This window comes from Sus scrofa, chromosome 12, assembly GCF_000003025.6.
Source record: "Sus scrofa isolate TJ Tabasco breed Duroc chromosome 12, Sscrofa11.1, whole genome shotgun sequence".
Classification (NCBI taxonomy): domain Eukaryota; kingdom Metazoa; phylum Chordata; class Mammalia; order Artiodactyla; family Suidae; genus Sus; species Sus scrofa.
The window spans coordinates 18194468-18220934 of NC_010454.4; the positions used below are offsets into that span (position 1 = coordinate 18194468).

The window sequence follows — 26467 nt, forward strand, 5'->3', positions numbered from 1 at the left end:
TGGGCCAGAGCCAAAAAAAAGGGGCAGGAAGCTGGAAGGAGGGATGAAGAAGAGATGCAGAGATGAGCGTCTGGAGAGGGGCTGGGCCAGAGAGTCATCTGGCTGTTGGGACGCATCTTAAGGGACTATTTTGTCCTTCCTGTGGTTTGTGGGTTTGCCTTTGGAGGAAGGGCGCCTTCCTTCCCAGGGGACTTGGGGTAAGTGGGCCACAGCCCCACTTTGGCTGGACCCCACCCTCCCACGCCTTGACTTGGGGACTTGGGGGGGGTTGCCTGTTCCTTGGGCCTTTGCCATCTTGTTAGCTTCTGGAGCGGAGTCACAAATTCAGGTGCCTTAAGGGAGGCAGAAACTCAAAAGACTACAATAGCAGGTTCCCCTGCAGAGAGGAGCAGATCTGTGATGAGGGAGAAGGGCACCCCTGCCAAAAGGTGTTAAAGTCCACACCGAAGCCAGCCTGGGGGCTGCGGGAGGTGGCACTGGACTCGCCTCAGACCCTGTGACTCTGCCTTTCAGGCAGCAGAGGGCGGAAAACCAAGCGATCGCCATCAGCAAAGAGAACGTACAGGTGACCAGGGCCAGGTCCATTATTCCTCCAAGCCACTGTCCCCAGAACCCCCTGCAGAGAGAACCGTGGGTGCAGGCTGGCCTGGCGGGGGTAGGAGGGAGGTCCTAGGAAGTAATGCTGTGCCCCCACAGCTCTGGTCCCAGGTCCCCTGGAGTCTGAGCACTCAAATGGTCTGGGCCACTCAGGCCTGTCTTCTCCCCACCCCCAAGGCCTCCACAGAAGCCTCAGCAACTGTTCTCGCGAGACCCAGGAGAGGGGCAGGCCAGCCGAACACAGAAGAGGAGGCCGCAGAAGCGCGCGGCTCTGCGGACCCAGATGGAGCCAGCAGCGGCCGCAGCCCCAGGGGCTGAGCAGGCCTCCCAGAGGGCGAGGGAGTTCAAGGGCCTGGGGGCCCACACAGTGCAGTCAGGCCCACGTGCCTTGTCCCAGAGGTGAGCACAGGGACTGGAGGCCAGGCCTGGGTCTCTGGGTTTGGGGAAAGGCCTGCCTGGACCTGGCATCTGTCTGCAGCAGGTTCAAAGACCTTTCCATCCTCTTCCCCCTGAGGCAGCTTTGCAGACAAGAACCTGCTACCCCTGACACCCCGGCAGCTGGCAGGTAAGGGCTCAGGACTGGAAGCTGGGAGGAAAACCAGGGGGTGCTCAGAGCAGAATGCAACCGACTTGGCTGCCCAGGGGCTGGGAAGGCTGTGAGAAGCCAAGCCAGTGATTGTATTGGAACCTTCTCTCCCTGCCAGTCAGACTTGCTCATCTCTGCTACCCCAGGGTTCACTGCTGGGGGTGGGTGGGGGAGTGTGAAGAAGGGATGGATGGATGGATTGGTGGATAGAAAGCATTTAGAGGAGTTCCTGTCGTGGCTCAGTGATTAACGAATCTGACTAGGAACGATGAGGTTATGGGTTCGATCCCTGTCCTTGCTCAGTGGGTCAAGGATCCGGTATTGCTGTGGGCTGTGGTGTAGGTTGCAGATGTGGCTCAGATCCAGCGCTGCTATGGCTCTGGCATAGGCTTGGCGGCTACAGCTCCGATTAGACCCCTAGCCTGGGTGTGGCCCTAGAAAAGGCAAAAAGACAAAAAAAAAAAAAAGAAAGAAAGAAACAAAGAAAGTATTTAGATAGTGGATGGATGGATGGTGGATGAATGAACAGAATGGAAGGAAGAAGGGAAACTGGGAGAAAGGATGGAAAAAAAGAATCTGAGGTCCCCACGCTGCTGGGGTTTGGGGCTGTGGGGGCTGTGAGTAGGGGTGGAAGGAATCCCAATGCCCTTGCCAAGATCGTGCCCTGATATTGGCAGGGACCCCTCAAAGCAGAATCATTCTATTCATCATCAGTGATTTTCAGTACCTGCTATGTGCCAGGCGCCAGCAGCGCTCAAGGAGCCCTCAGGCACTGTCTCCAGGGCCAGACTGCTGGCGTCCAAAGCCCAGCATTACCCCTACTGGAGACATGACCTTGGACATGAGTTTTTAATGTTTTTCATATAAACATGTCCAAACGTGAGTTTTCAACACGAGAATTGAATGGACACGTAACAAGTGCCAACACACAGCAGCCACTGTTTTCTTTACATTGTTATAATACCCAGGGGGTTGGTGGATTCCAGTCTTGTCTCATCCGGGCCACAGTGGGCGAATCTCAGTGTTCCTGTGTGTGCTCTTTACCTGCTGCCTTTCCCCCTCCCGGCCCCTAGCGTTCCAGGATGTCTTCAAACTGTTCAGCTCCAGCCCAGCAGGCACCGTGGACATGCACAGCATGAAAGCTGCCCTGTGCAATGCGGGTGTCCAGCTGAGCCCACAGGAGATGTGTGAGGCTCTGGGGCAGGCAGACTTGGATGGTGGGTGTCCCCATCCCTGCCCTCTTGTCCCTTCCCACCTCTAGCCCTGAAGAATGCCTCCCTTGCCCACAAAATCCCTGGCCTGGTCCTTTTTTTTTTTTTTTTTTTTTTTTTTTGGCCAGGTTGTGGCATGCAGAAGTTCCCAGGTCAGGGATGGAACCCAACCCATGCCACAGCAGTGACAAGGCTGGATTCTTAACTGCTGGGCCACCAGGGAACTCCTGCCTGATCCTATTTTTAAAGTTTGCTCTTCCAGGAAGCCTGCCCTGATCAACACGCCTGTCCCCTAGCCCCTAAACATTCCTGCTGGCATAATCCTCATCCTGACTTGGGGCTCCCCCAGGGCAAGGGCTATTTCTCCCCCACTCAATTTGGGATAACACTTGGCTAGAGGCAGGACTGCATTCTCTAAAGCCTGGAACTGCTGCAAGCCCCTAACAAGTACGCACAGCAGGTCTTCTGCTTGCCGCAGGCACCCGCAGCACCCTCTCCTCTCTCTCTTCCCAGGTGATGGAAGCGTAAGCTTCGAAGACTTCCTGGGTGTCCTCACTGACAGCCACCGCCTGGCTCAGTGCTTGGGTGAGGGGCGGGGCTGGTGGGGCGGGAATGGGCGTGGCCTGGAGGAGGCGCCTCCTGACCTCCCCCCTGTTCTCTGGCCCCCAGGCAAGGTGAGGAACAGCAGGGTCTGTGACCCCCACGGCTTGCAGACTCTCTTCTTAGAGACGCTCTTCAAGCTGATGAGTCTGGGCTTCGTGCCCTACAAGTCGGCGCAGGAGGTGATGAGGTGGGCACAGCGAACCCAGCTTCAGGGCCCAGGAGGGAAAGAGCGGACTCTACCCCATGCCAGAGTCCCCAGAGATCCCTGCCCAGAGGCGGGAGCCCCAAATTCTCGGTCAGTTTCCTGGGCCCCAACTTGCCCCAGACAAGAGACAAGTGGCTTCCCGTCCTGCTTTGGTGGCCCCACCGGAGAGATGGAGAGGACTGGGGGAGGCGGTGTCTTAGGCGGCTACCCACTTTTCTCCTTCAAGCTACTACTCCAGGAAGCAGCGGTCTCTGCGGCTGAACTGCAGCTGGAAGGGCGGGCCCCGCTGCCACGGCAGCACCGGGCGCTCACACGCGGGTCTCGCGTTCTTCTGCCAGGCCACGCGCCTCAGCGGCCTTTCCAACGCCGAGCTGGCGCGCACGCTACAAGGACTGCACAAAGAGGGTGCGCCCGGGGCTGGACGGGGAACCACGAGACTGAGACTGAGAACTGTCTCTCAGGATCTGCTCTCAAGACGGGCCCTCCTTTTCCTCGTCCCAGGTGCGCGCAGCCCCTACTCCCAGGTACCTACCCTGAACGGGCGGATGCAGCCAGAATGCTACACGCAGAACCGAACCTCGCGCCCCGAAGTCCGACTTCCCAAATCCTACTGGCGCAGCCCCCCCAAGCGCCAGGTCGATCGTGAGGTAAAAGTCAAGAGTCAGGTCCAGCGGGCGGGGGCGGGCCTTGAAGATAAGAGGTGGGCCGTGTGAGGGGTGGGCGGGACCAAGAAAGTAGGGGCGGGGCAGAAGAGACCTTCCTCTACCCTACCCAGGTAGGAGGCGGGACTGGAGGGAATGGGGAGGGGCCGGCAGACAGGTGGACTGAGGTGAAGAGAGTCCTGGGTCTCTAACCCGAGTTTGACTCCCCCGCACGCCCCCTCTGCGCTTCCGCAGGGTTCCTGGGCCAGCCACTGGGGTATATGCGCCCCTCGAAGCTGGCTCCCTCCCCCCCAACTCTAGTGCAGAGGCAGCCCTGCTCCCCTCCTCCAGCCTGTTTGCAGCGACCTGCTATGAAGAACTCGTACAAGCAGAGCGTTTGCTGAGCGAAACGGGCTGCACGTGGTGGGGGCGGGCACGGAGCGGACGCGAGTCTTTTGGAAACGTCTTTATTAATCTTGTATAAAAATAAGGTCCATGGAAAGTCTCCGGAGCTGGGGTCGGGTAGGGGTTGGAGGGGGTGCGAGGTTGCACTTTATAAGTTACAGGTCAGGCTCCCGCTGAGGCGAAGTATGGCTACTGGGGGAAGAGTGGTGCTGCAAGCAGCATTTGGGGAGAGGGACCGCAGATGCTGCCCCCCTTTGGCAAGATGAGGTGGGCCCCTGGCTGGGGACCTCGGTGGAGAAGGCTGCCCGGCCCAGCCGAGCTAAGGACCACCTTTCTTGAGCTCCCGGCTTGCCCCTCACCCCGAGAGACCTCACAGAGTCCATCTGCAGAAACAGTGGCTACAGCGAGATGTCAGAGGTGACCTGTAGCGGCGGTCCCGGGGGGCGCCGACGACCGCTGCGACGGCCTGTATCTGCGCGGATGTAGGGCTGGTTCCGCAGATCTGGAGGCCAAGAGGAGAGACGTTTACCTTTCAGGAGTCTGCCCAGGGTTGGGGCTACCACTCCAGGGCACAGGCCTCTCCCTCTAGGGATGCAGGCTGTGTGCACGTGAGAGGGGGCCTGTTTTTGTTCACCAGACCTCCCGCAAAGGCACCCCAGCCATGCATGGCCCGGGGGAGGAGGGAGGCCAGCAAGACGCGGCCCCCCAAAGGCCCGCGGCCACTGGGATCAGAGGCCAGGCCACCGGATACCTGGGGGCTAGAGGGGGATCTCCTCTCCCAGGCTGGCCTCACAGAGGAGCCTGGACGTCCTCTTGCCAGTGCGAGCCGTGAAGGGCACCGTCTTGAGCACTGAGGGTTGGAAGGGAGGAGGGGGAGAGACAGGGAAAAGGGAAAAAAAGACAGAAAAGTAGCAAAGAAACAGTGAGGCAGCCAGACCCCCAGGGCTGGGGGAGTGGGCGGAGGACAGCACAGGACAGACCGAGGACAGGACAGGACAGGCCCGACCAAGCCCTCACCTGTGATGATATCTTCAATGGCCCCATCACGGTCACTCTCGTAGATGAGGGGCTCCTTCTGCTGCTTCCGTTTCAGCTCAGAAATGAGGTCCATCTGCTGCCGCCTGACCTTGGGCGGGGACTGTGGGGAGGGGGAGAGGGTATAGCTCCAGCTCCAGGATCCCCCCCGCCGCCCCTCAGTGCCGCTAAACCCTAGAACATCAGCCTGGCCCCCACAGCTGACCCCGCACTACAGGGGGAACCCTGCCTTGGGCAGAGTCAGTGCATGACCCTGAGGGTATGGAGGAAGTCAGACCTTTGGGATAAGGACACCAAGCATCACTGAATCCCAGTGCCAAGTTCAGGGGCAGCTGCCTACCTTGGGTGCTGAGGGCTCCCCTCTACCCGCGGTGTCAGTGCCCGCCTCCTGGGCAGCTGCTTCTTTCTTCCACTGTTCCACCTCCTGCTCAGCTTTCTGAAGGGTCAAGATGGATCTGCGTGAGGGGAGTCCTCCCTTCCATCTTCCACCCCCACCCCTCCCACTGCTCCTGTGGAGAGGCCACAACGCCCTGCAGAGGTCCCAGCCTGCCCACCAGACCCACGTACCTTATAGGCTTTGATGAAGCGACTAAAGAGGGAAAAGAACATGGAGGGGGACGTGGTCTTGGGGTTCTCGCCGAAGTACTCCACCACAGACTCGTAGGCTTCCTGCGGGCACAGCCTGTCAGCCCCACCAGCCCAACGTCCTCCTGCCCACTGCGCTGTACCCGCTTAAGATACCGGCTACTTCATCCCTTCTCCTCCGGGCAGGTGGCTGCTCCCTCCTGCCCCATCCCCCAAGGCGTCCCTGCTGTGGTCACTCCAGGCCTTGGCTACACAATCCCACAATCCCTTCACCCCATCGCCGGGGCCCGGCCAGCCCAGCCCACCTGAGCCGTCTTGCTGTCTGCCAGCAGCTTATCCATGGTGGGTGAGTTAGCCCTCAGGAACTCCTTGAGCACCACACAGTCATCCTGCCGTACAAACTCCCGCTGGGTCAACTCCAGGCCTCGCTGCAGGGAGCGCACGTCCCCTAGCACACTGTCCAGGGACACTGAGCGGGAGGCGGGGCAGCAGAGAAGCGGGAATCAGGCAGCATTCCCATCCAATTACATCCACGGTCCCCTTGCTTTCTCCAACCCTGTATCAGTCCCCCAGGCTGCGGCCCTCCTCCCACCCATACCTGAGCCGGCCTTGTCCAGAAAGTGCAGGTCACTGTGGAAACCTGTGAGCTGGGGGTACTTCTCAGCAATGACCTTCACCAAGTAGTGCAGCAGCGTCTGCTTTCGATCAGTCGATTTCATCTCCAGCAGCTGCGGTGAGGACCTGCTGTAAGCCACAGGCTACCAGCTGTCCCCCATCCCCCAGACCAGGGACCGCCCTCTGCCCCCCTCACCGCATCCAGACTCTGCAGCCGGAAGCCATAAGCTGCTCCACGCTTGCTGCTGTTCATGTAGTTGCCGAAAGCCAGGACGATCTGCAGGAGGAGGGGGAAGCTCAGCAGGGTGCTGTGGGGCCGAGGGAACCCCTGAAGTATAAACTACAAGACGAAAAGGTGGCAAAGAGCAAGCCCTACACTCAGCCCCACTGCCCTCCTGCATGGACCCCTCAGGTCCATGACACACATGTATGCGTGTGTGTGTGTGACATGTGCACAACTAACACGGCGGCATACCCAGTTCTGTCATCTGCTATCCCTGTCCAAAACTCGGCGTCACCGCCTCTCTCACAGCCTTCCCATTGGTTCCCTAACAATAGGATGCTCTGCTAATGAACCCTCAGGCTGGGTGTGAGGTGGGCTGTTGAATGGGACCCCCACCCCATCTGAACTTTGTCCTTCTGAGCTTGGATGTGAGAAGTGGGAACGTGACAGTTGTTGCAGCCCAGGGATGCGGGGCAGGGCCTGGGTCTCCCTCTCACACAACCCAGAACAGACAAGGTGTCAGAGGTGGCCCCCTGCCTCCGAGCCCCCTGCCCCAGGCTCTCACCTCAAGGATCTGGCGGAGTCTGTCTGAGGACTTGATGGACATTGAAGCCGCAATGACAGCATTCAGTTGCTGAGGGTGGGATGGGAGAGGCATGGTAAGTTGGGGAGGGAGCAGGTGGCTCACCACCCCCCCCCCAAATCCAGATGCTCTCTTGGAGCCCAGGCCACAAGCTGCCTCCTCCCGAACCCAGCCCAGGCCGCACCACCCTGCCTGCCCGCGCACACCGGCATGAGCAGCTGGGCAGTGTCTGGGAAGTTGCCCAGGAAGATAAGCGTGTTCATGCGCTCGGGCAGGCGGGGGATACGGCTGAAGCGCAGCATGAAGCGGTCCTCCTCTGACAGCTCCTCTATGGGCCGCTGCTCCTGCTCGAACCGGGTGATGAGGCTACGCTCATACTCCGTAGGCAGGAAGCGGGTCAGCAGCTCCAAGAAGTCTAGGCCAAGGGCCTGCAGGTCATACCTGTGAGGCAAGAGGCGGCGTCACTCCACACCCACCAGTTCTTGAGAGCAGGACTACCCCTACCCCATCGCCAGACGGAATAAATGAATTTGAGTATTTGCCATTGCCAACAGCTTCAGTGAAAAAGATGAGAGCTGAAGGAAGCTGGGAGCTAGGAAGCCCAGAGTCCCAATCATACATCAGTGGAAGATGCCCAGCTGTGAACATCTGGGCCTGAGTGCAAGGAGCCAAAAGGCAATGGGAACATCTCCACGTGGGCAAGGACCCCGTCTGGGCATGGACCCCGTCTGGGCAAGGACCTCAGTTGTCTCAGGCTGAAAGTGGGAACAAGATTCCCTGCCCTACTCTCTGACCAGTGTTGGCTTGACACTGGATGGACTCTGTCCCAAAGTTGGGGTCTTTTACTAGGATCTGCCTAACAACCCCGCCTAACAGAGGGGCTGGGCTGCCCAGAAGCCAGGGGCAAAGGTACTCACGTCTCAATGGCCTGGCAGATGCGGTCAGCTCCCAGGTTGCCCTTGCGCAGGGTGATGGCCAGGTTCTTGGCCCGGTTGGCCTCGATGAGTGTGGCTTTGCTGGGGGCCTTTTGGGCTGCCTTACTCTTGAGAGCAGTAAGGTCTAGGCTGGGACCTTGGGACTTTGTCTTGAACTGCTCCTCAAAGTCACTCATGTCCAGCTCCTGTGGGCGCAGGGAGAGGAAGTGGGGCTGGACAGGGCCGGGTCTTGTGCGTTCCTGGCTGAGCACTGTGCTAGAGCCATCTATCCAGCCGTGACCAAGCCACTAGCAGAGAAACTAACCAGTACCCAGCCTGATCACTGGCCTAGATGAGGGAAGCAGGAGAAGCACCCAAGCCAGGGGACCCAGATTCCAAGCCATTTCAGCTAAAGGAAGAGCTGAATTGGCCGAGGTTAAAAAGAAGAAAGGGAAGGAAGGGTATTCCGGGCAGAGGGAACAGCATGAGCAAAGGCCTAGAGCAAGAGAACACATTTCTTTTGGAGAACAAAGTGTAATGAGAAGGACTGAGGCCCTGGCTGTCTGTGGGAAGGTGGTGGGAGAGGGGCCTGAGAGGAGGAGAGAGAGGCCAGACTTAGGGGAGAAACAAGCTGCTCTGCAGGGATGGAGAGAAGCCTTGATGGGGAGTCAGGATACACTGCTTACTAGACACACACTGCTTACTAGATACACTAATCCAGTTTGGCTAAACGCCCCTTCCTTGGCCTCCATGTCCTCCTTTGTAAAACCGGGTAGAGGAGGTGAACCCCCCAGTGCCCAGCGTGATCCAGGCAGGTCCCCTCCTTCTCTGGTGCCCACACGGGAAGCAAGGCAGGCCCACACTCACCCGCAGCACCTTCTCGTCATTGATCTCAGTGAAGACCGTGCCTGTGATCTGGTTGGGTTTCAGGGCCACCCAGTTTAAGAGGGGCATTCTAAACTTGGTCTGGATGGGTTTCTTGGGCTTCACACCTGAGACAGAGAGGGAGTGGTCACTGCGGCAGAAGGAGGGTGGGGGTGCTGGAGGGAACGGGGGCCCAGTCCCAGCAAGACGAGAGAGGGGAGGCTGGAGGCGGTAGGAGGCACAAAGCCCCTCCCTCCATCCCTCCCCCGCCTTCTTGCCCTGGTCAGTCCACTCACCTGTGCCCATCTCCAAGCCAGGCCCTCCAAGAGTATCAGAGGGCCCTCCCGGAGGTGGTGGTGGGGGCGGAGGCACCGGCCCATCAGCGCCTGGAGGGGGCGGTGGGGGCGGGGGTGGGGGCGGCTGGTCTCCTGGCAGGGGCGGCGGGGCCGGGGGCTCCGGGCTGCCTGGGAGGGGCGGGGCCAGTGGGGGCGCCAAGGGCGGGGCTTCCGGCTGGGAGGGGAGACCCGACAGTGGGGGCAGCGGCGGTGGTGGAGGTGGAGGTGGCGGTGGAGGTGGCGGTGGGGGTGCTGCTCCGGGAACCGGCTCTGCTGCAGGTGGGAGTTCTGAGCCCAGCGAGAAGCGGGGAGGAAGGCGTGTCAATTCCGGAGCTGGGGTGGCCACGTCTCCGCCTCCCTCCCCGCCCTACGCATGCGCACTAGACTCACGGCGCCCACCCACACCTGCCCCAGGCACGCCCATAACCCAAACCTACCTCTCTCACCTCTCCCCGCGGGAGAGGTCCCCGGCTCCCCCTCTAGGCCCTGGTTACCCCATCCTTACCCCACCCTGCTTGAAGCTTCTACACACCTGGGCTCTGGGGTTCGGTGGGCACCCCCGGAGTCGGGGCATCACTGCCGCTGGGGGTTGCCAGAGCGACCGGGAGGATCTCGATAGAGACATCATCCCCGGGCCCCCTCAGGATACGGATTAACCCCTTCTCTTCCAGCTCCTCCACCTTCAGCTCGAGGGCCGAGGGCCGCGCCGGGGCGAGGGCAGGCACTTTTTCAGGCTCAGGCGGACGTCTGGAGGTACCCATGGGAGTCGACTCGCTGAAGCGCTCCTGTGAGCCCCGGGAGAGGAGTTATCACTCACCGGCAAGCCTGGCAAGGAGCCCCCATTCTCTTGCTGCGAGGTGTCAAGCCTAGAAATCCCAAACAGTCTGTTCTTGGGAGCCTGGCCCAACCCTGGCACGGCCCACACCTCCAGCCTCACCCGCAGGGTCTCCAACTCCTTTCGGGCCTGGCTCAGCTGCTTTTCCAGCTCCGCGATCTTGGCCATGGATTCGTTCTCCGCTTCCCGAAGTCTCTCTGTCAACTGTGGCACCAGCACATGGTGAGCTCCCACCCGCAGCCGGGCACTGGCACCGCAGATGAGGGGGCGGCATCAGGCATGCCTGCCTGGAGGGCTGGGGGAGGCTTCCGGATGTGCTTAGCCCGGGGTGTTGCGGGTGGGCCGAGCCTGGCACTTGAACCCAAGTAGATGAGGTACTGGGAGCAAAGTGCTCTCAGGAGGGGAAACCGAGGCACCACTGATGAGGGACGAAGGTGGAGAGGAGACCCGAGGTGGCAGAGGCACCAATTTCCACCCAAATCAGGGCCTGGGGTCTGAGCACCTGCCTTCCTCAGAAGTCCAGCCCAATGTAGGAGCTCAATGACAGAGACACCCAAAGGATTCGGGTCAAACTCAGGGCCCCAGCAGACAGCCACCCCCTAATCCACACCTAGAAGCAGCATTGAAGGCCCAGAGCCTGATATCAGTGTGGGGCTCTGTGGGCCTACTCCGTGGGCCAAGTTCAAGAGCAGCTCTCACCAGGGCCACCTGCTCCTGCAGCTCCTCCATGTGCTCCAGCACAGCATTCTTGGTCTCAGTGTCCTCCAGCAGTGCGCCCACATCAAAAATATTGTCCAAGTATGCCTGAATCTGCACCTGCAGCTTGTCACTCTCCGTGAACCGAAGCCTCTGTCCCCCAGATGGAAGGTTCAGGGTGAGGTCTGGTGAGAGGGGTCTTTCCAATAGCCCCCATCACCATCAGAGCCTAGAAGAAAGGGCCTGAGCCCTAGACCACTTTTTATTTTTTATTGAGCTATAATACATATACCATAAAATCCACTTTTTTTTTTTTTTTTTTTTTTTTTTTTTAGGGCCACACCTGAGGCATATGGAAGTTCCCAAACTAGGGGTCAAATCAGAGCTACAGCTGCCAGCCTACACCACAGCCACAGCAATGCCAGATCTGAGCCACGTCTGTGACCTACACCGCAGCACTGGAGGCCCAGTGACTGATTATCAGTGGGGGTCAACTCGCTCAAGGCCCAAACACCAGATCCTTAGCCCCCTGAGCTAGGCCAGGGATCGAACCCTCATCCTCATGGATACTAGTCCGGTTCATTACTGCTGAGCTACAATGGGAACTCCAAAATTCACTATTTTAAAGCATGCCATTCAGTAGTTTTTAGTATATTCACAGGGTTATGCAACCATCACCACTATCCAATTCCAGAACATTTTCATCACCGCGAATAGAAACCGTGTACCTGTTAGTAGTCATTCCTCATTCTCTCCTCTCCCAGCTCCTAACAAGCACCGTTTTCTGTCTCTATGGATTTACATAGTCCAGACATTTCATATAAAGGGATCATATAATACATGAACTTTGTGTCTGGGTTCTCTCACTGAGCATAACATAATGTTTTCAAGGCCCATCCGCATTGCATCATGTATCAGTAGCAGTATTTCGTTCCTTTTTCTTTTCTTTGACCGCACCCAGGGGCATATGGAAGTTCCACGGCCAGAGATCAAATCTGAGCCTCAGCTGCAGCAATGCCAGATTAAATCCACTACACCAGGCCAGGGATCGAACCCATGCCACCACAGAGACAATGCCAGATTCTTAGCAGGCTACGCCACAGTAGGAACTCCTAGTACTTCATTCCTTTTGATGGCTGAGTAATATTCCATTGTATGGATAAATCATCCTAGCCTGCCTTTCACCTTTTGTTGATCCTGGCTTTCAAAAATCCAATCCCAAAGACTCTCCTCCTCTGGGAAGCCTCACAAAAAAAAAAATCAGAGAAAAAAGCCACAGCTCCTCTGCTCAAGCTGGGCCAGGGAATACCAAGCCCCTCTGCCCACCTTCCCCAGAACAAGGAACTCCTCCATGACCCAGACCAGTATGAGCCAGCTCCTGCTTTGGCCCAGTATCTCTGTGCTCCCCATTGTGTGCTCATCTCAGTCTGGTGCTCCCAGAGCCAGACCCAGGGCCACCTAGAACCTGTTCTAGCGCCTGCAACAACAGCTGCACGGACTGCGTGCATATGGCAGGCACCATTCTCCACCCTTACGGTCTTTATTATTTCTGTCATTCTCCTATTTTACGGATGGGACAACTGAGGCTCAGAGAGAAGAGACTTATCTAAGATCACATGGGCGAGGAGTGGCAGAGCCAGGATTTGAACCGAGGCTTGCCTGACCCCAGCACCTGGGCTGTTAACCACTGGGCCATACTCTACAGTGGGCAGGCGGTTAAGTCCGGGGTGGGGGACGGCATAGGGTTTACCTCCAAGTACAGGTCCAGGCCCAGGTGGGTGAATTCATACTGCAAGAAGACGCGGAAGTTCATGTTCTCCACCGAGTGGACCACGATGTTAATGAACTGCATGCAGGCCACCTGCAGGGGGGGTGGGGGCGGGAGCAGGTCTAGGATCCTCTTGGTAGGGGCTTTAACCCCCAGTCCCCCACCCGCACCACGTTTCTCACCGCACTAACCCAGCTTTGTCCCCTCCTCCCAGCCTCCCCCTTGCTGACACCCGCCCCTCCCCCACCAACCACTCAGTCCTGATACTTGGCAGGAACGGAGCCCAGATCCCGGGTAGGCAGGCTCCTGGCTGCTCCTTGCCCCGGAGAGTGGCCCAGCCCAGGCTGGGCTCCTGAGCTCACCATGAAGTCGATGTTGCTGTCCTCGTTCCGGAAATATTCCATCAGCTTTTCAAAGCGGTGCTGCTCCCCACATACCTGGCCGGGGGAATGGCTGTCACTGAGGTCCCAGCGACAGACCTCCTAAGCCATCTTCCTGCTACCCCTGTTATGTCTCTGCGAGCTCCTCTCAAAGTTAAACCTAAGTCAAGCCATGGCACTCTTCTGCTCAAAACCTCTCTTCCCTCTCGATCACTCAGAGCCGTCCCCACACTGACTCCATTCTGGCCATACTGGCATCCTGGCACATTCCCAGCCCAGGGCCTTTGCACTTGCTCTTCCGTCTGCCTGATGTGCTCTTACTCAAGCAGCCACCACACCAATCCCTCACTCCCCTCACGGCTTTGCTCAAATCTCACCTCCGTGAGGCTTCCCTGACCACCTAGCAACCAGTTCCCCCTCCCTCTACAGCTTTTTTCCCCAGAGCATTAACAATTTCTTCATACAGTATGCAATTCGCTTATTATATCGCTGCTTATCTGTCTTCCCACGCCTTCCTTGTTTCTTTGTGAGTGTATCCCAAAGGCCTACTGTGTGCCTGACACATAGTAGGCACTCAAGAAATATTCATTAAAGGAAGGCAAGGCCACATCCTGCCTTATGCATCATAATCGCATGCAGTTACTTCTCCTGAGCCTGTCAACCAGAGCCAACAGCTCCAAGATGTGTGGGTCAAGTCCCGTTTGGATCTGGCAAGGCCGAAGGGCAGAGGTTCAGCAGATCCCCGGAGCTGTCCCTATTGCCCCAGGCAGTGCCCCTGCGTGAGCCTGTATCTTCCCTTCAGGGTTTCCCCATGGGGAAACTCCCCAAATACCCACGCCCAGTATCCCTAGCTGCCCGCAGCAGAAGCCACAGTTGCCAGCCACAGGGCTCCAGCTACCCTAGAGGGGCAAGTACATGCCTGGGGGGAGGCCCTCCAATACCTCCTTGAAGTTGTCAAAGGCTGAAAGGATGATGTCATGTCCTCCCCGCACCAGACACACAGCCGCCAGCAGCTCCAGCACAAGAGCCTTGGTCCTGGGGAAAGAGGGCACAGGCTGTCCCTTGAGAAGAGGCAGGCCCCACAGCAAGGGTGGAGGTGGGCCTGGCAAGGTTGAGGACAGGGGCGCTGATGGAGGGGCAGTAGTGCTGAGAACTGGGGGACAGAGCAGGCAAGGAGTTCAGGACACAGAGAATGTGGGTGTGAAGAAAGGTTAGGGGCCTGGACCTCACCTGGGGTTCTTGTTGTTGAGGCTCAGCGCAATCTCATTGACACAGGCTGGGTGGTTCATGACAAGGCTGAAGCCAGACTGGGGAGAGAGGAGAGGTCAGCTCCTCCAGGCAGACCCCCGGGACTGCCCGCACAGACCCCCTCCTGCCCCAAACCTCCAGCGGCTCAGTGCCATGCCATTTGGGTCTCTAAATGCCCTTAAGTTTAGGAAGGTTGTTTGTCTGTTTGTTTGTTTGTTTTCTTTTTAGGGCCACACCCACGGCTTATGGAGGTTCCCAGGCTAGGGGTCTAGTCAGAGCTACAGCTGTTGGCCTACACCACAACCACAGAAATGCAGGATCCGAGCCGTGTCAGTAACCTACACCACAGCTCACGGCAATGCCAGATCCTTAACCCAGTGAGCAAGGCCAGGGATCGAACCCGCAACCTCATGGTTCCTAGACGGATTCGTTTCTGCTGTGCCACAACAGGAACTCCTTTAGGAAGTTCTTTATATCCAATCACAACCTCTTCGGCAGCTGTGAAAGCCTGGTCCCCCTTTTTAAATACCTTTGTTCAAATGCCAGTGTCAAGACTCAGCACCCTGGACATCATGAGCCCTCAGAGGCTAAGTGAGGGACAACCAGCTTCACCAGTCACCCCTCCAAACAAAATAAACCGGAGGCTCCTTTCTCCATGGGCCCGGTATCCAGCCTTTCTTGGTGGGGGTGCCTAAATCCCCATGTGGGGCATGTGCGTGCCCCTCAGCCAAGTGCAGGGTACTCTAGGGGACCCCACCAAGAGGGGGCAGAAATCTGGGCTTCCCCTTAAGACTCATCATTCAAGACCCTGCACTAACAGCCCAGATCCCCAGAGTTCTCCAGTGGGGATAGGGTGGGGGGACAGCTGATCCCAGAACCCCAGCAGCTCAAGCAACCCCAGGCTGGACAGGAGCAGCTCCCTGGGTCCCCAAATGCCCCAGGCCCACTGACCCACCTGGTAGTTCATGATGGCACGCAGGCACATGATGCAGACATGGACGTCATCCTTCTGGCTGACGATGCGGGAATTCCGCAGGGCCTTCCTGCTGTGGGCCGGGGTCAGCCTAAGCGGGTGGGGAGGAGGGAGCAGGGGTCAGAGCCCACACCCCGCTTCCTGTTCCCCCTACCACTCAGATGGCCTCCAGAGTAAGAGGGGACACATCTGGAAACTTCTGCTTCCCATCCACCCAAGCAAAAAGGCCAGCTGAGGACAGGGGGTCTTCCTCAGTCCTTAGGCTTTGGAGCCTGGCATTTCAGGGGGAGGCAAAGGATAGGGAGTCAAGGAAACTAAGATCCCTAACAGCAACTTGGCATCAAAAACGGTTGCTGCACTGTGGGGACGGAGAACTTACAGGGGAAAAAACTGCCACAGCTTATAAAACACCACAAGTGCTCTCCACAAGGTGGCGCTCACTGCCACATGGGTTTATCTCCCATTTTGACTTTTTTTTTTTTTTTTTTTTTTTTTCCTTTAGGGCCACACCTGCAGCATATTGAAGTTCCCAGGCTAGGGGGGGTCCAATCAGAGCTGCAGCTGCCAGCCTACACCACAATCACAGCAATGCCAGATCTGAGCCTCACGGCAATGCCAGATCCTTAATCCACTGAGCAAGGCCAGGGATTGAACCCGTCTCCTCATGGATACTAGTCAGGTTCGTTACCGCTGTGCCACCACGGGAACTCCCTGTCTCCCATTTTGAGAATTCGGACTGCCTTAGGTCCAATCCCAACTCACCACTTACTAGGCAAGTGACTTAATCTCCTGTGCCTCAGTTTCCCCTTTTGTAAAATAGGAATGGTAATAAAATACCTTCCTGATAGGGTTGTTACAACTATGAAATGAGCTTCGAGCAGTGCCTGGCATATAGTAAGTGCTAAATGAATGCTCTCGCTAATTCTTTGCTAAAAGATGCGTGATTTTTTTTTTTCTAGCTGCCTCAGAACCACCTGTTGACACTTCCACATCAGGTCCTCTGGGCAATTCTGTCACATTTCCAATAGCACTGGGAGCCCCTACTCCTCCCTCTGCCTCCCAATTCCCCATCATTGCTCAAATAGGCCTCTGAGTCTTTGCTCATGCTGTTCCTTCTGCCTGGAATGCCCTTCCATGTCCCCACCACTGCCTGAAAAGCCTGTATCCATCTGCAAGAGACAGTTCCAGTGGGTCATCTCTTCTGGGAAACCTGCTCGATGCCCCCAGGCAGTGGCCACCTCCCTTCTCAGAACTCCCAGCCATGCCTCCATGACAGCGTGTCATACACTGTCCCCTACTAGACGGAAGGCTCCCAAGAGCAGAGTAATCTGTCTCCTGAGCACCTTACCATCATGCCTGGTACATAGTAAATGCTAAAAAAGTGTTTGTTGAATGAATGAATGAACAAAGAAGTATAATGTGAGAGTTTGGGGCTTAATTTGAAGCTGGTTCCCTAGGCCCAGAGTAGGAAGGGAAGAAGCTAGGGGTCCACATGAGGCTCCAGGGCCATCTCCTTCCCTCTCCCCACCTCCCAGCAGGATGCCTGAAGTTAGGGTGGGCTGACCTATCCAAAGCAGCTGAATCCAGGGGTGTCCCCTGAGTTGAACACCTCAGCCAACCCCACCACCACCCTGGAAGCCAACCAGGCATGCACCTGCCCCCAGGCCAGTACATACCGGGGAGAAGGGGGGCACCTGGCGGCCGCATGGGAGAAAACAGGGGGTTAGATGGATACAAGAGAGGTCCCACCAACCCAGAAACCCTCTCCTTATCCCAGAACACACCCTCACCCCAGATTCCAGCCTCTAGGTACCCACCCCCAAGCCTTTTTTTTTTCTTTTTTTCTTTTTAGGGCCGCACCTGCAGCATATAGAAGTACCCAGTACCCAGGGTGGGGTCAAATTGGAGCTGCAGCTGCTGGCCTACGCCACACCCACAGCAACGCCAGATCCGAGCCATGTCTGCAACACACACCATAGCTCACAGCAACGCCGGATCATTAACCCAACCCACTGAGCAGGGCCAGGGATCGAACCCGCATCGTTATGGATGCTAGTTGTGTTCGTTACTGCTGAGCTACAACAGGAACTCCGCAGAGGCATCTTAATACCCACCTCCTGAGCTCTGTGTAAGGCCCTTTCTCTGTCCCTGATGCCAGGCTACCCCTCCCACCACGCCCAGGGCCCAGGTGAAGCAGGCTGGGTACAGCAGTCCAGGGTTAAATTCATTCACCCTGCCAACCCGCCGCCCCTCCATGGGGCCCACATACTTGATGGTCAGGTGGCGACTCTTGGGCTGCGCTGCCAAGGATGAGGGCGGACCCTTGCTGAGATCTTCCACCGACTGCTCCAGTGGCTTGCTCTTCTCGGAGCCCGGGGCCCCATTGTCCGTGCTTTCCATGTCATACCTGCGGGGGTTACACTGGGGATGGAGGCCGACACCACAGGGCATTTAAAGGGGGAGGGGAAGAGAGGGGAGCCAGATCTGCAGGAGAGGCTGGAGGTGGGAGGAGGAGGCTGTGTCCTTGGCACTGGGCTGGGCACAGCAGGGAAAAGGGAATGGTGAGCCACGCACGTCCCAGCTGGCCACAGAAGGCCACATCCCTCCTCGGCCCTGGCAGGCGGTCAGGAAGGCACCTCACTCAGGCCACCTGCAGGGCTCCAGGGCGGGCCCGGGCTGCGCTGCTTGTAAGTGGCCAGAGGAGTGGGCGATGCGGGAAGGCAGAGCGCTGGGGCCAGGGCTTACGTGACGGAGCACTGTGCAAAGGCCAGGTACTCGAGCAGCACATCCAGGCCACGGTTCTCCTCATTGAGGAACTCCTGCACCCACCTGCAGGGCACAGGGCTCCATCAGGGCCGGCCGGGAAGGAGGGCCCGCCCAGAGTAGGCACAGCAGGGCCCCTGGATGCCCTTCCCCAGGAAGACAGCAACCAGCCCCCACCTCAGAAGACCCGGCGGTGCCAGGGGGTGATGCTAGAGGACTCAAGCAGGCCCCACGGCCCAGGCACCCCGCAATGGGCAGGCGGAGGGTGGGCAGGAGAGGAGGACCCCCATCCTGGAGGAGGGGCGGGGGCGGATAGCAAGGGGAAGCCCCAGGGGCTGCCTGGAGGCAGAGCTCTCCTCCGCCCTCTCCCTCCCCAGGGAACTCTGAGCCCTCGCTCACCCAATGTGGTTGGTCCTCAGGGAGATCTCCAGCTCCCGCAGCACCTGGGTGGACTCCTGAACTCGCCTCTTAAACTGGGAGCCAAGAACAGGGGAGTCTGATGGGCAGAGCCAGGGCCTCCTGCAGCCCCCCCCCACAAGCCCTGAAGCAGCAGCCGGCAGTGCCCACCCTCCCCCCACAACTGGCCTTTCACGCTCAGCCTCCCCCACCTCCTCCACACACCTGCCGGGCAGAATAAGCATCCTCAGGCTACACACATGTCCCCCCCCACAAACCCACAGGGTGCACCCCCGCATAGCCGTGCGCAGACGCGAAGGAGGCCTCCTACACAGACCTAGAGCGCACACACATGCACACCCACATCCATACGTGAGGACAAAGGGTACACACCCCTTCAAACATGAATAGCCTGGCTACACACACACACATATGCACATCCATGCACAAGTACTGTGGGTACACAAACATCAGATACTCACACACCCATACACAGACACACAGGGTAGACACACACACACACACACACACACCCATACGTGGACTCAAAGGTACACACACATCTATCTGTGGACACAAAAGGACACACATAACACACATGCACATCCACGCCTGGGCACACAGTGTGCACACACACACACACACTACACAGTACACACAAGTGCATGCATCTGAGCATAAACAGAATCTGCAGAGGACCCCGTGAGAGTGCGTGCTGGGCGCTCTCGGTCCCCTGTAAATACACACACACACTCATATATGTAGCCACACAAGCCTACAGGAAAGTTAGACACACGTTACTCCAGCTGCAAGTGCAGAGGGAAAGGGACAGAGAAAAGGGGGAGACATATACCCCCAGGTTGGACATCCAATCTGCTGCTACCTTGCGGCTGACCCCACCAGTTTCCAGGTAGCTCTTCAGCTTCTGGATATAGGCTGCGGGGGGGTTCTTGACTTGAAACCGCTCCTGGGGAGATGGAGTGGGGTGTACAGGGAACCGGCAGGGTGTACAGAGACCCGAGGCCGGAGGGCCGGCCCTTGTCCCAGAGGCCCTTTCTCAGCTCTGACCCAACGTCCCAGGCGGCCTGAAGATCCCTCAGAATACCAAAGGCATAAACCCGGGCAATCCACTAAAAGACCCCAGGCCCAGGCCTGGCCCGCCCTCCCCTCCCAGGCCAAGGCCTACAACAGCCTGGCTGGAGCATGGAGGGGGCGGTCCTACCACACACCCCGCCCTGGGCCCAAGGACTCAGACAGGCCGGTAGGTGGCAGCCTTCCCGACACCTGCCCTCCCTGGGCCACGCCCAAGCCCGGAGCTGGAAGGCCAAGGAGGAAGAACACTCTGGAGGGGCCTTAAGAAGGGGCCCCACTTCTGGCCAGCTGAGGGCCCTCCCCCAGGGCTCCACCCCAGGGGTCCCATCCACCTGTGCAGGTAGGTGCCCGTGTGTGCTGTGTCCTGGGCTCAACAAAACAACTCCTAACTCCACCGCCCCACCCAGGGCTCCAGGAGCCACTCACACACCAGACAGGGGCCACACCAAAGGCCCTCTACCCAGGGAGCTCCCACGCTGCCCAACCCAGACCTCTCAGATGTGCCCAGCCACCCCCTCCCCCAACCTCCCACTTCACCCAGGCCTTTGAGTCCCCAACCTGAGATGCCCAGGCAAGCGGCGGGGACCCTTACCACAGCCCCTAAGCCTCTGGATGCTGCTCCCCGCCCTCTCCCCCAGCCCTGCCCCGACAGCTCATCCCATCCTGGTCCATTAGCAGGAGCCAAAGGCCCAGCCCTTGCTCCCAGGGGAGGCTCCCTTCTGCCCAACTCCCCACCCTCCGCCTCCCTCCCTGGCTGAATCGCTGACACAGTCAGGCCCCACTCTGCCCCAGCGGTGGAAAAGGGGTCCTCCCTGCTACCACAGACAGCAGCCCTACAGCTTGGGGGAGGTGGGGCGGGGCAGCCAAGTGAGCTTCAGGGGTGGCAAGTCCAAGCCTCCAACTGAGCACCAGGAGACAGGGGTTCTAGTCCCAGCTCCGCCACTCGCCACTGGGAAACTTGCACTTAGGGAGGTGTTTGGTTGTCTGCAGCTCCTCTGGACCCAAGGTCAAAGGAGGACAGGGATTCCTGGCCATCTTCCCCACGTGCCATGGGGTGGAACAAAGACGTCCAACCCTGGGGCTGCCCCTTCTCTTCCCCAGCCCAGAGCTGGACGGTTGACAGAGGCTGCTCCAGGACACTCAGCAAGGAAGATGAGGACACAGCCCCAGCTGCACTGGCCAGTGCCCCAGACCAGCCCCTGCCAGCTCTTCAGAGGGCAGACCCAGCCCTGCTCAGGACTCATAAGGACCCTGGGGAGGCCCATGCCCCAGAGAGGGGGATTCCAGAGTCCTGCAGATGCCACCGGCACCCGGCCTCTGGGCAGGGTCTTGGCTTGTGGCAGCCCCAACCTGCCAGGGCAGGGCACCCCAGTGATGGAAGGGGCCTGTACCCACCTGGTCACAGATGAGCTCCCACTTCTTCTCATTGTCATACTGGCTCAGCAGCTGGACCTTGTCTGGGGGCAAGTTCATGCAGTTCTGGGGAGGAAGATGACAAGGTAAAGCCACTGAGTCTGGGGCCTCAACACCAGGGGCTGGGAGGCATTTTCAGAGTCCCCACCAGAGGCCACCCCCTGAGATGCTGTCATACATATGAGTCCCTGTCACCATGGCACCTCTGGGGATAAGTATCATTAGCCCATGAGAACACCAAGGCCCAGGAGTGGTGCACCTTTCCAGAGGCCCAAAAGAAGAAAGCAATGCTGGGATTTGTTTTTTGTTTTGTTTTGTTTTGTTTTTTGCTTTTTAGGGCTGCACCCGCGGCATGTGGAGGTTCCCAGGCTAGGGGTCTAATCAGAGCTACAGCTGCTGGCCTACACCACAGCCACAGCAATGCCAGATCCGAGCAGCATCTGCAAACTACACCTCAGCTCAAGCAATGCCAGATCCTTAACCCACTGAGCGAGGGGTTGAGGATCAAACCCGAGGCCATGGATACTAGTCAGGTTCATCACCGCTGAGCCACAGCAGGGACTCCTGACACTGGGATTTGAATCTTTCAACTCTGCCTGACTCCAGGGCCTGAGCTGTCACCCCCCACAGTCCCGCAGCACACCTGGCATGGAGGCAGAGAGCATGGGCTCTCAGCCTAACTTCCTGGGACCTCAGGCACGCCCAGGCTCATTTCCCTATGAGCGATAAGGGGGTATCACCTCTTCTGCCACGTGGGTGGGAAGCTAACAGGGAGCCATCTCAGCCAGGCCCAGGTATGGCCAGGCATGGACCAGCCAGCCACAGCAACATGGGATCTCAACCACGTCTGCGACCTACACCACAGCTCACGGCAACACCGGATCCTTAACCCACTGAGTGAGGCCAGGGATGGAACCAGCATCCTCCTTGATGCTAGTCAGATTCGTTAACCACTGCACCACAACTGGAACTCCCAGCACAGGTGTCTTGAGAACTTCACCCCAGAGCCTCTGGCAAGGACAGCAGCCATCTCCAGCCCCCTCCCACTTCATCACTTAGGGAAGGAGGGAGCTGGGGACAAGGTGAGGGAGATGAGGGCAGATGGGCAGGGAGTTCCAAGCAGGTGCCTCGCAGCTGCAGGGGCCATGGGGATTCCCAGGGACGGTTGCCCTGTCACAGGAACTAGAGAGAGCAACCAGCACACTGGATCTGTGGTGCTGGTGGCCCAGGCTGGGACTCCCCTCAAGAGCTAAGAAGGGTCAGCATTGCTCCGCCTGGGTCCTCCTCCCCGAGCCACAGAGGACAAGGGTGCAGTGTGCCTGCCAAGCTTCTGCCCCAGAGGGCAGGCGTAGGGTCCCACCGGGAATCACCAGGTGCCACCAGCACCAGGGTCTCCCTGGACCCCCAGGACCTGGCGTGTCTCCCTAACAGACCCAGGAAAATGATGCCAGAAACCCCAACTCAGTAAACCCCAGGTTTAGTGAGGCTCTACTAGGTGTCAGGCCACAAAAGGCACCCTCAAGGGGCTCAGTCCTCCCTAGGGGTGTGCGAGGCTCAGGGAGCCCCAGCCCAGGGTGGAGGAGGCCCCTGCCCCCAGCTCTGATGGCTCAGACGGCACATCCTCAGTCACATGGCCCTGAGAGGAGGCTACAGCTGGAGCAGAGAAGGGGCCACACCCACATAAGGCTTCTCAGCCAGCTTCCTCTCAGGGGTGCTGGGCCTAATTCTGGGGCTCTGGCCAGACCTCACCCCCAAAATCACTGCTTTAGGTCAGCCCCAGACAACAGGAAGCTGGGTGCCCTCGGCCCCTCCTTGCCCAGGCTTTCCGGCCAGGGCCCCACTTGAGAGGTGAAGTGGCCCATCCACCGGCAGCCCCGCCCCCCAGGCTGGCTGGGGATGGGGCTACGTCATTCCTCACCCCCGTTGCGAAAGCGGAGCCGGGACTGAGGAAACCGCCACCGCTGCAGTCTCCTCTGCCGCCCTCCCCCAGCCCCCAGCCCGCCATCAGCCAGGACAGCCCCTGCCACCGAGAAGGGGCAGCGAGGGGAAGGGGCCCTGGAGCCCAGGGGCGGGTCCTCCTTGGCCAGGGAGGCCTCCCTGGAGTCCGTCTCCCTTTCTCCCTGGTCCCTCCTGATCCATCCCCACCCCCGCAGAGACCCAGGGTGGGGCAGGCCCGGAGTGGGAGCGCCAAGGCCAAGGGGAAAGGAGGAAGCAGAGAGAGAAGGCAGGCGCCGCCAGGGAAACTGCACCGCTGTCCAGAATGGAGGAGGGAGGCGGTGGCGGGCGCAGGCGGGCGCAGGGGAGTGGGGGGCATTGATGAGCCCCGGCCTCTGAGCCGCTTCCTGATGTGGGTCTTCGACGACGTGGGTCTTCCGGGGCCCTCGCCCACCCCAGGGGACTTGTTGGCTCTCGGAATGGCCCCCGTGGCGCTTCTAGAGGCAGCAACTAATCATAATAATGACCGACCAGCTTTGGTGCCAGCTTTGCCTGGATGCTTACTGCGCCGGGCACTGCTCTGAGCCCTGCTCACAGATGACAGCCTCCCAGCCTCACCGCCATTCCTGGCACCGTTAGTCCCATCTCACAGGTGCAGGCGCAGATTAGTTGAGTGACCTGCCCAAGGTTACCAAGCCAGGAAGAGGGGAGCCGGGCTGGCTTTGAGCCCTGAGCTGACTCTGGACCAGCGCCCTGGACCACTCCTCCGGTTCAGCGCCCTGCTTGTTACTGGGGAGGGGGAGGTCTCTTTCGGGGGGAGCGCACCTGTCCCAACAGCGGTGGAGGGCAGGGCGCCCCTTGGCCCCTTCCCCACCTGGGCGTCCTCAGGCCCCGGGCCTGCATGCCAGCCTGCCAGACGGGCTAAATTTAGGCTCGGAAATCAGAAATAGCTCTGACGGCGCTGAGCACTAATTAGCAGCTGCTCTTCGGCTGTGCCCACCGAGGAGATGGGTACCCTAGGGAGCAGGAGAGGGGCCAGCGGATGCCATTCACTTGGAGAGGGGAAGAGGCCATCCTGGAAATAGCGACAGAACCCCCCCCCCCCCGCCGACTCAGGTCCCAGCAAGGAGGCAGCACCATGGGGCTGGGGGCTGGAAGACAATCCGGAGGTTGGCTGATGAGGGCTTAGCACCCAAAGGGGACAGAAAAGGACAGGGAAGTCCAGGTGTGTGCAGGGGGGAGTACCTGCCTCCTGTGAGCGGAGGGGCAGCTCTGATGGGGGGAACGTGAGCTGGAATCGGGGGACCCAGGCCCTGGGCCCATCCAGCCTGACTGCCCCTTCGCCTCCTAAAGCCTCACCTTCCTCCTCCATAAAATGGGTACACTTCCCTCTGGCCTCAGAGACTCACTCACAGAGCTCCTGGGAATTCCCATTGAGAAGCTGTATTCTTTTTTTTTTTCTTCTCTTTTCTTTTTAGGGCCTCGCCCACGGTGTGTGGAAGTTCCCAGGGTAGGGGCTGAATCAGAGCTGCCGCTGCCGGCCTACGCCACAGCCACAGCAACTGCGGCTTCTTAACCCACTGAGCAGAGCCAGGTATCAAACCAGCATCCTCAATGGAGACTAGTCAGGTTCGTTACTGCTGAGCCACACGGGAACTCCAAGAAGCTGTATTCCGATGTGATTAATAATACTCTTCAGGGAGTTCCTGCTGTGGCACAACGGAATCAGTGGCATCTTGGGAGCACTGGACGAAGGTTCGATCCCCAGGCCCGGCACAGTGGGTTAAGGATCCAGCATTGCCACAGCTGCGGTGTAGATTGCAACTACATCTCAGATCTGATCGCTGGCTCGGGAACTCCATATGCCCCAGGGCAGCCAAAAAAATGAAAACAAAAACCAAAAACCACTTCAGGGATATAACACTATGAAAAGGCATTTCACAGGTTTGGGGGTTGGAAAAATCCATGGTAGACCCCAAAGTGAGGGGTGTGAAAACATCCAGATAAAGCAGACCCGTCTCCAAAGCTCAGCCAAACATGGACTGACCTCCCAGCCCCCTCTCCCTGCAGCCCTTCAGGCCTGAGAAGAGGGAGACAGGATTCATGTCTCAGGGTGTGGCCAAGAAAAGGAGCCGCTTCCCCGCGTGGGGATCATTCTCCTCCTTCCCTGTCCCCCCTCCCCCCTGCACCCGGCATCACAGGGGCCTCCCGCCTTGCACACCCAAGAGCAGCCCTTTGCAAGCCACCCCCCTCCCCATGCTGACATCTGGGCAGGTGTTCCTGGAGACTGAGGGGCTCCATCTACAGCTGGACATGGCCACACCCTTCAGTTTCACTTTCGGTTTGAGCTGAGACCATCCCACCTGCCCATCGTCTCCCTAGAAAGCCCAGCCCTTCAAGCCCCAGGGTGCCCTTGAGCCCCAGGAAGCCCAGCCTTGGACCGGCCCCAAGAGGTTGCCCAGCCTGATGGACCCAGAAGCCGGCTCTGTCCCCTCGCTCCTACTTCCCCATCCCTCTCCCCCAGCCACCTCTACATGGCCTCAACCTTGGTTTTCGAGCTCTCAGCGCATTTCCAAAAACAATCAATTTTATCCACTTTTTAAAATTCCAGCATATAGATTTTCTAGGGCTCTTACAAGCAATCCCAGGCTTGGGGGCGGGAGGCGGGTAGCCTGACCCTAGGATCAGGTAGCAAGAACCCCAAACAGCTAACAGCTTCTCCCATCAGTGTTGAAGGGTCCCCACGGCAGGGACAAGGGCAAGCAGGGTAGGAGCCAGGACAGCAGGCCCTGCGCTTATAATCCAGGCTGGTAGGAGAATAACAGCAACGACGGTAAATAGTCCCCAAACATTCACTCTGTGCTGGGTGCTGTTCGAAGTGCATTCATTCACCCCCTTCACTCCTTTTTTTTTTTTTTTAATTCACTCATTTAAACATCTAGTCACTCATTTAAACCTCAACAACAAGACCACAAAGCAGGTACTATTAAAACCCCCACTTCACAAATGGGAAACTGAGGCATAAGCGATGAAGTCGCTTGCCCAAGGTGACCCTGCTGGCAAGCTGGCGAGCAGACAGACTGTTCTCATCTGAGAAGGAAGAAGAAGCACTCAGAGCCATGAGAAATGTGGGTGCTGGCCTCCCCGGGGGGGGGTCTTCTGCAGACAGCCTGGCCCTGGTCCCCGGTCGGAGGAACCAGGAACAGCCAGCCCCATTTCCTGCCACCCAGCACCCTACGTTTCCTGTTGTTGCCCACACCGAGCTCTTACTCACAGGGGAACCCCCCCCTCCCCAGCACACCCTCTCTCAGAGGGAAGTGGAGGCCACCCCACCCCCTCCGCCTGTGCCCACAGCTACCGTTAGCACCACGGCTGCCCCACCCTCCAGGAGAGGTGGGCCCTCCCTCCCGTGGTTTCCGGCCACCAGGCAGTTTTCATCCAGGCCCCACTGTGGGCTGACCTGCGTGATGGCAGGGAGGGCAGCCCGGCCTGTGATCGCTGGAGGGCACCCTCAGTGGGTCTCGGAAAACGGGGGTGGGGGGGAAGGGCAGAGGTGGGGCCTGGGC

At 58.7% G+C, this 26467-nt stretch overlaps 2 protein-coding genes across 10 annotated transcripts in view; one reads left to right on the forward strand and one right to left on the reverse strand.

The window, feature by feature from the left end:
* On the forward strand, positions 1-4345 carry LOC100524336 (EF-hand calcium-binding domain-containing protein 3-like). 2 transcript variants are annotated; one of them, XM_021066844.1, is made up of 7 exons: positions 1-996; positions 1116-1162; positions 2908-2979; positions 3064-3184; positions 3429-3607; positions 3704-3849; positions 4099-4345. In XM_021066844.1, exons 1-7 carry the CDS (start codon positions 881-883, stop codon positions 4162-4164), a joined length of 747 nt encoding a protein of 248 aa, XP_020922503.1. In that variant the 5' UTR covers positions 1-880; the 3' UTR covers positions 4165-4345. The 2 variants fall into 2 exon arrangements, with proteins under 2 accessions (XP_020922503.1, XP_020922502.1); XM_021066843.1 differs by having other exon boundaries at positions 3429-3849.
* FMNL1 (formin like 1) overlaps positions 4297-26467 on the reverse strand; it is a 26858-nt gene continuing 4687 nt past the window's right edge. The window contains exons 2-27 of one of the 8 annotated variants that reach the window (XM_013980875.2): positions 20949-21032; positions 19345-19428; positions 18465-18538; positions 18048-18131; positions 17572-17709; positions 16979-16996; positions 15285-15393; positions 14312-14388; positions 14023-14116; positions 13064-13138; positions 12684-12794; positions 10937-11086; positions 10340-10441; positions 9935-10187; positions 9364-9690; positions 9071-9195; positions 8207-8409; positions 7496-7730; positions 7272-7340; positions 6680-6760; positions 6467-6596; positions 6174-6337; positions 5851-5952; positions 5624-5719; positions 5266-5386; positions 4297-4750 (exon numbers count right to left, since the gene is read on the reverse strand). In XM_013980875.2, the coding sequence (XP_013836329.1) occupies positions 4647-4750; positions 5266-5386; positions 5624-5719; positions 5851-5952; positions 6174-6337; positions 6467-6596; positions 6680-6760; positions 7272-7340; positions 7496-7730; positions 8207-8409; positions 9071-9195; positions 9364-9690; positions 9935-10187; positions 10340-10441; positions 10937-11086; positions 12684-12794; positions 13064-13138; positions 14023-14116; positions 14312-14388; positions 15285-15393; positions 16979-16996; positions 17572-17709; positions 18048-18131; positions 18465-18538; positions 19345-19428; positions 20949-21032 (3210 nt within the window). In that variant the 3' untranslated portion in view covers positions 4297-4646. The other 7 variants (XM_013980871.2, XM_021066840.1, XM_021066839.1 and 4 more) reach the window with 7 other exon arrangements.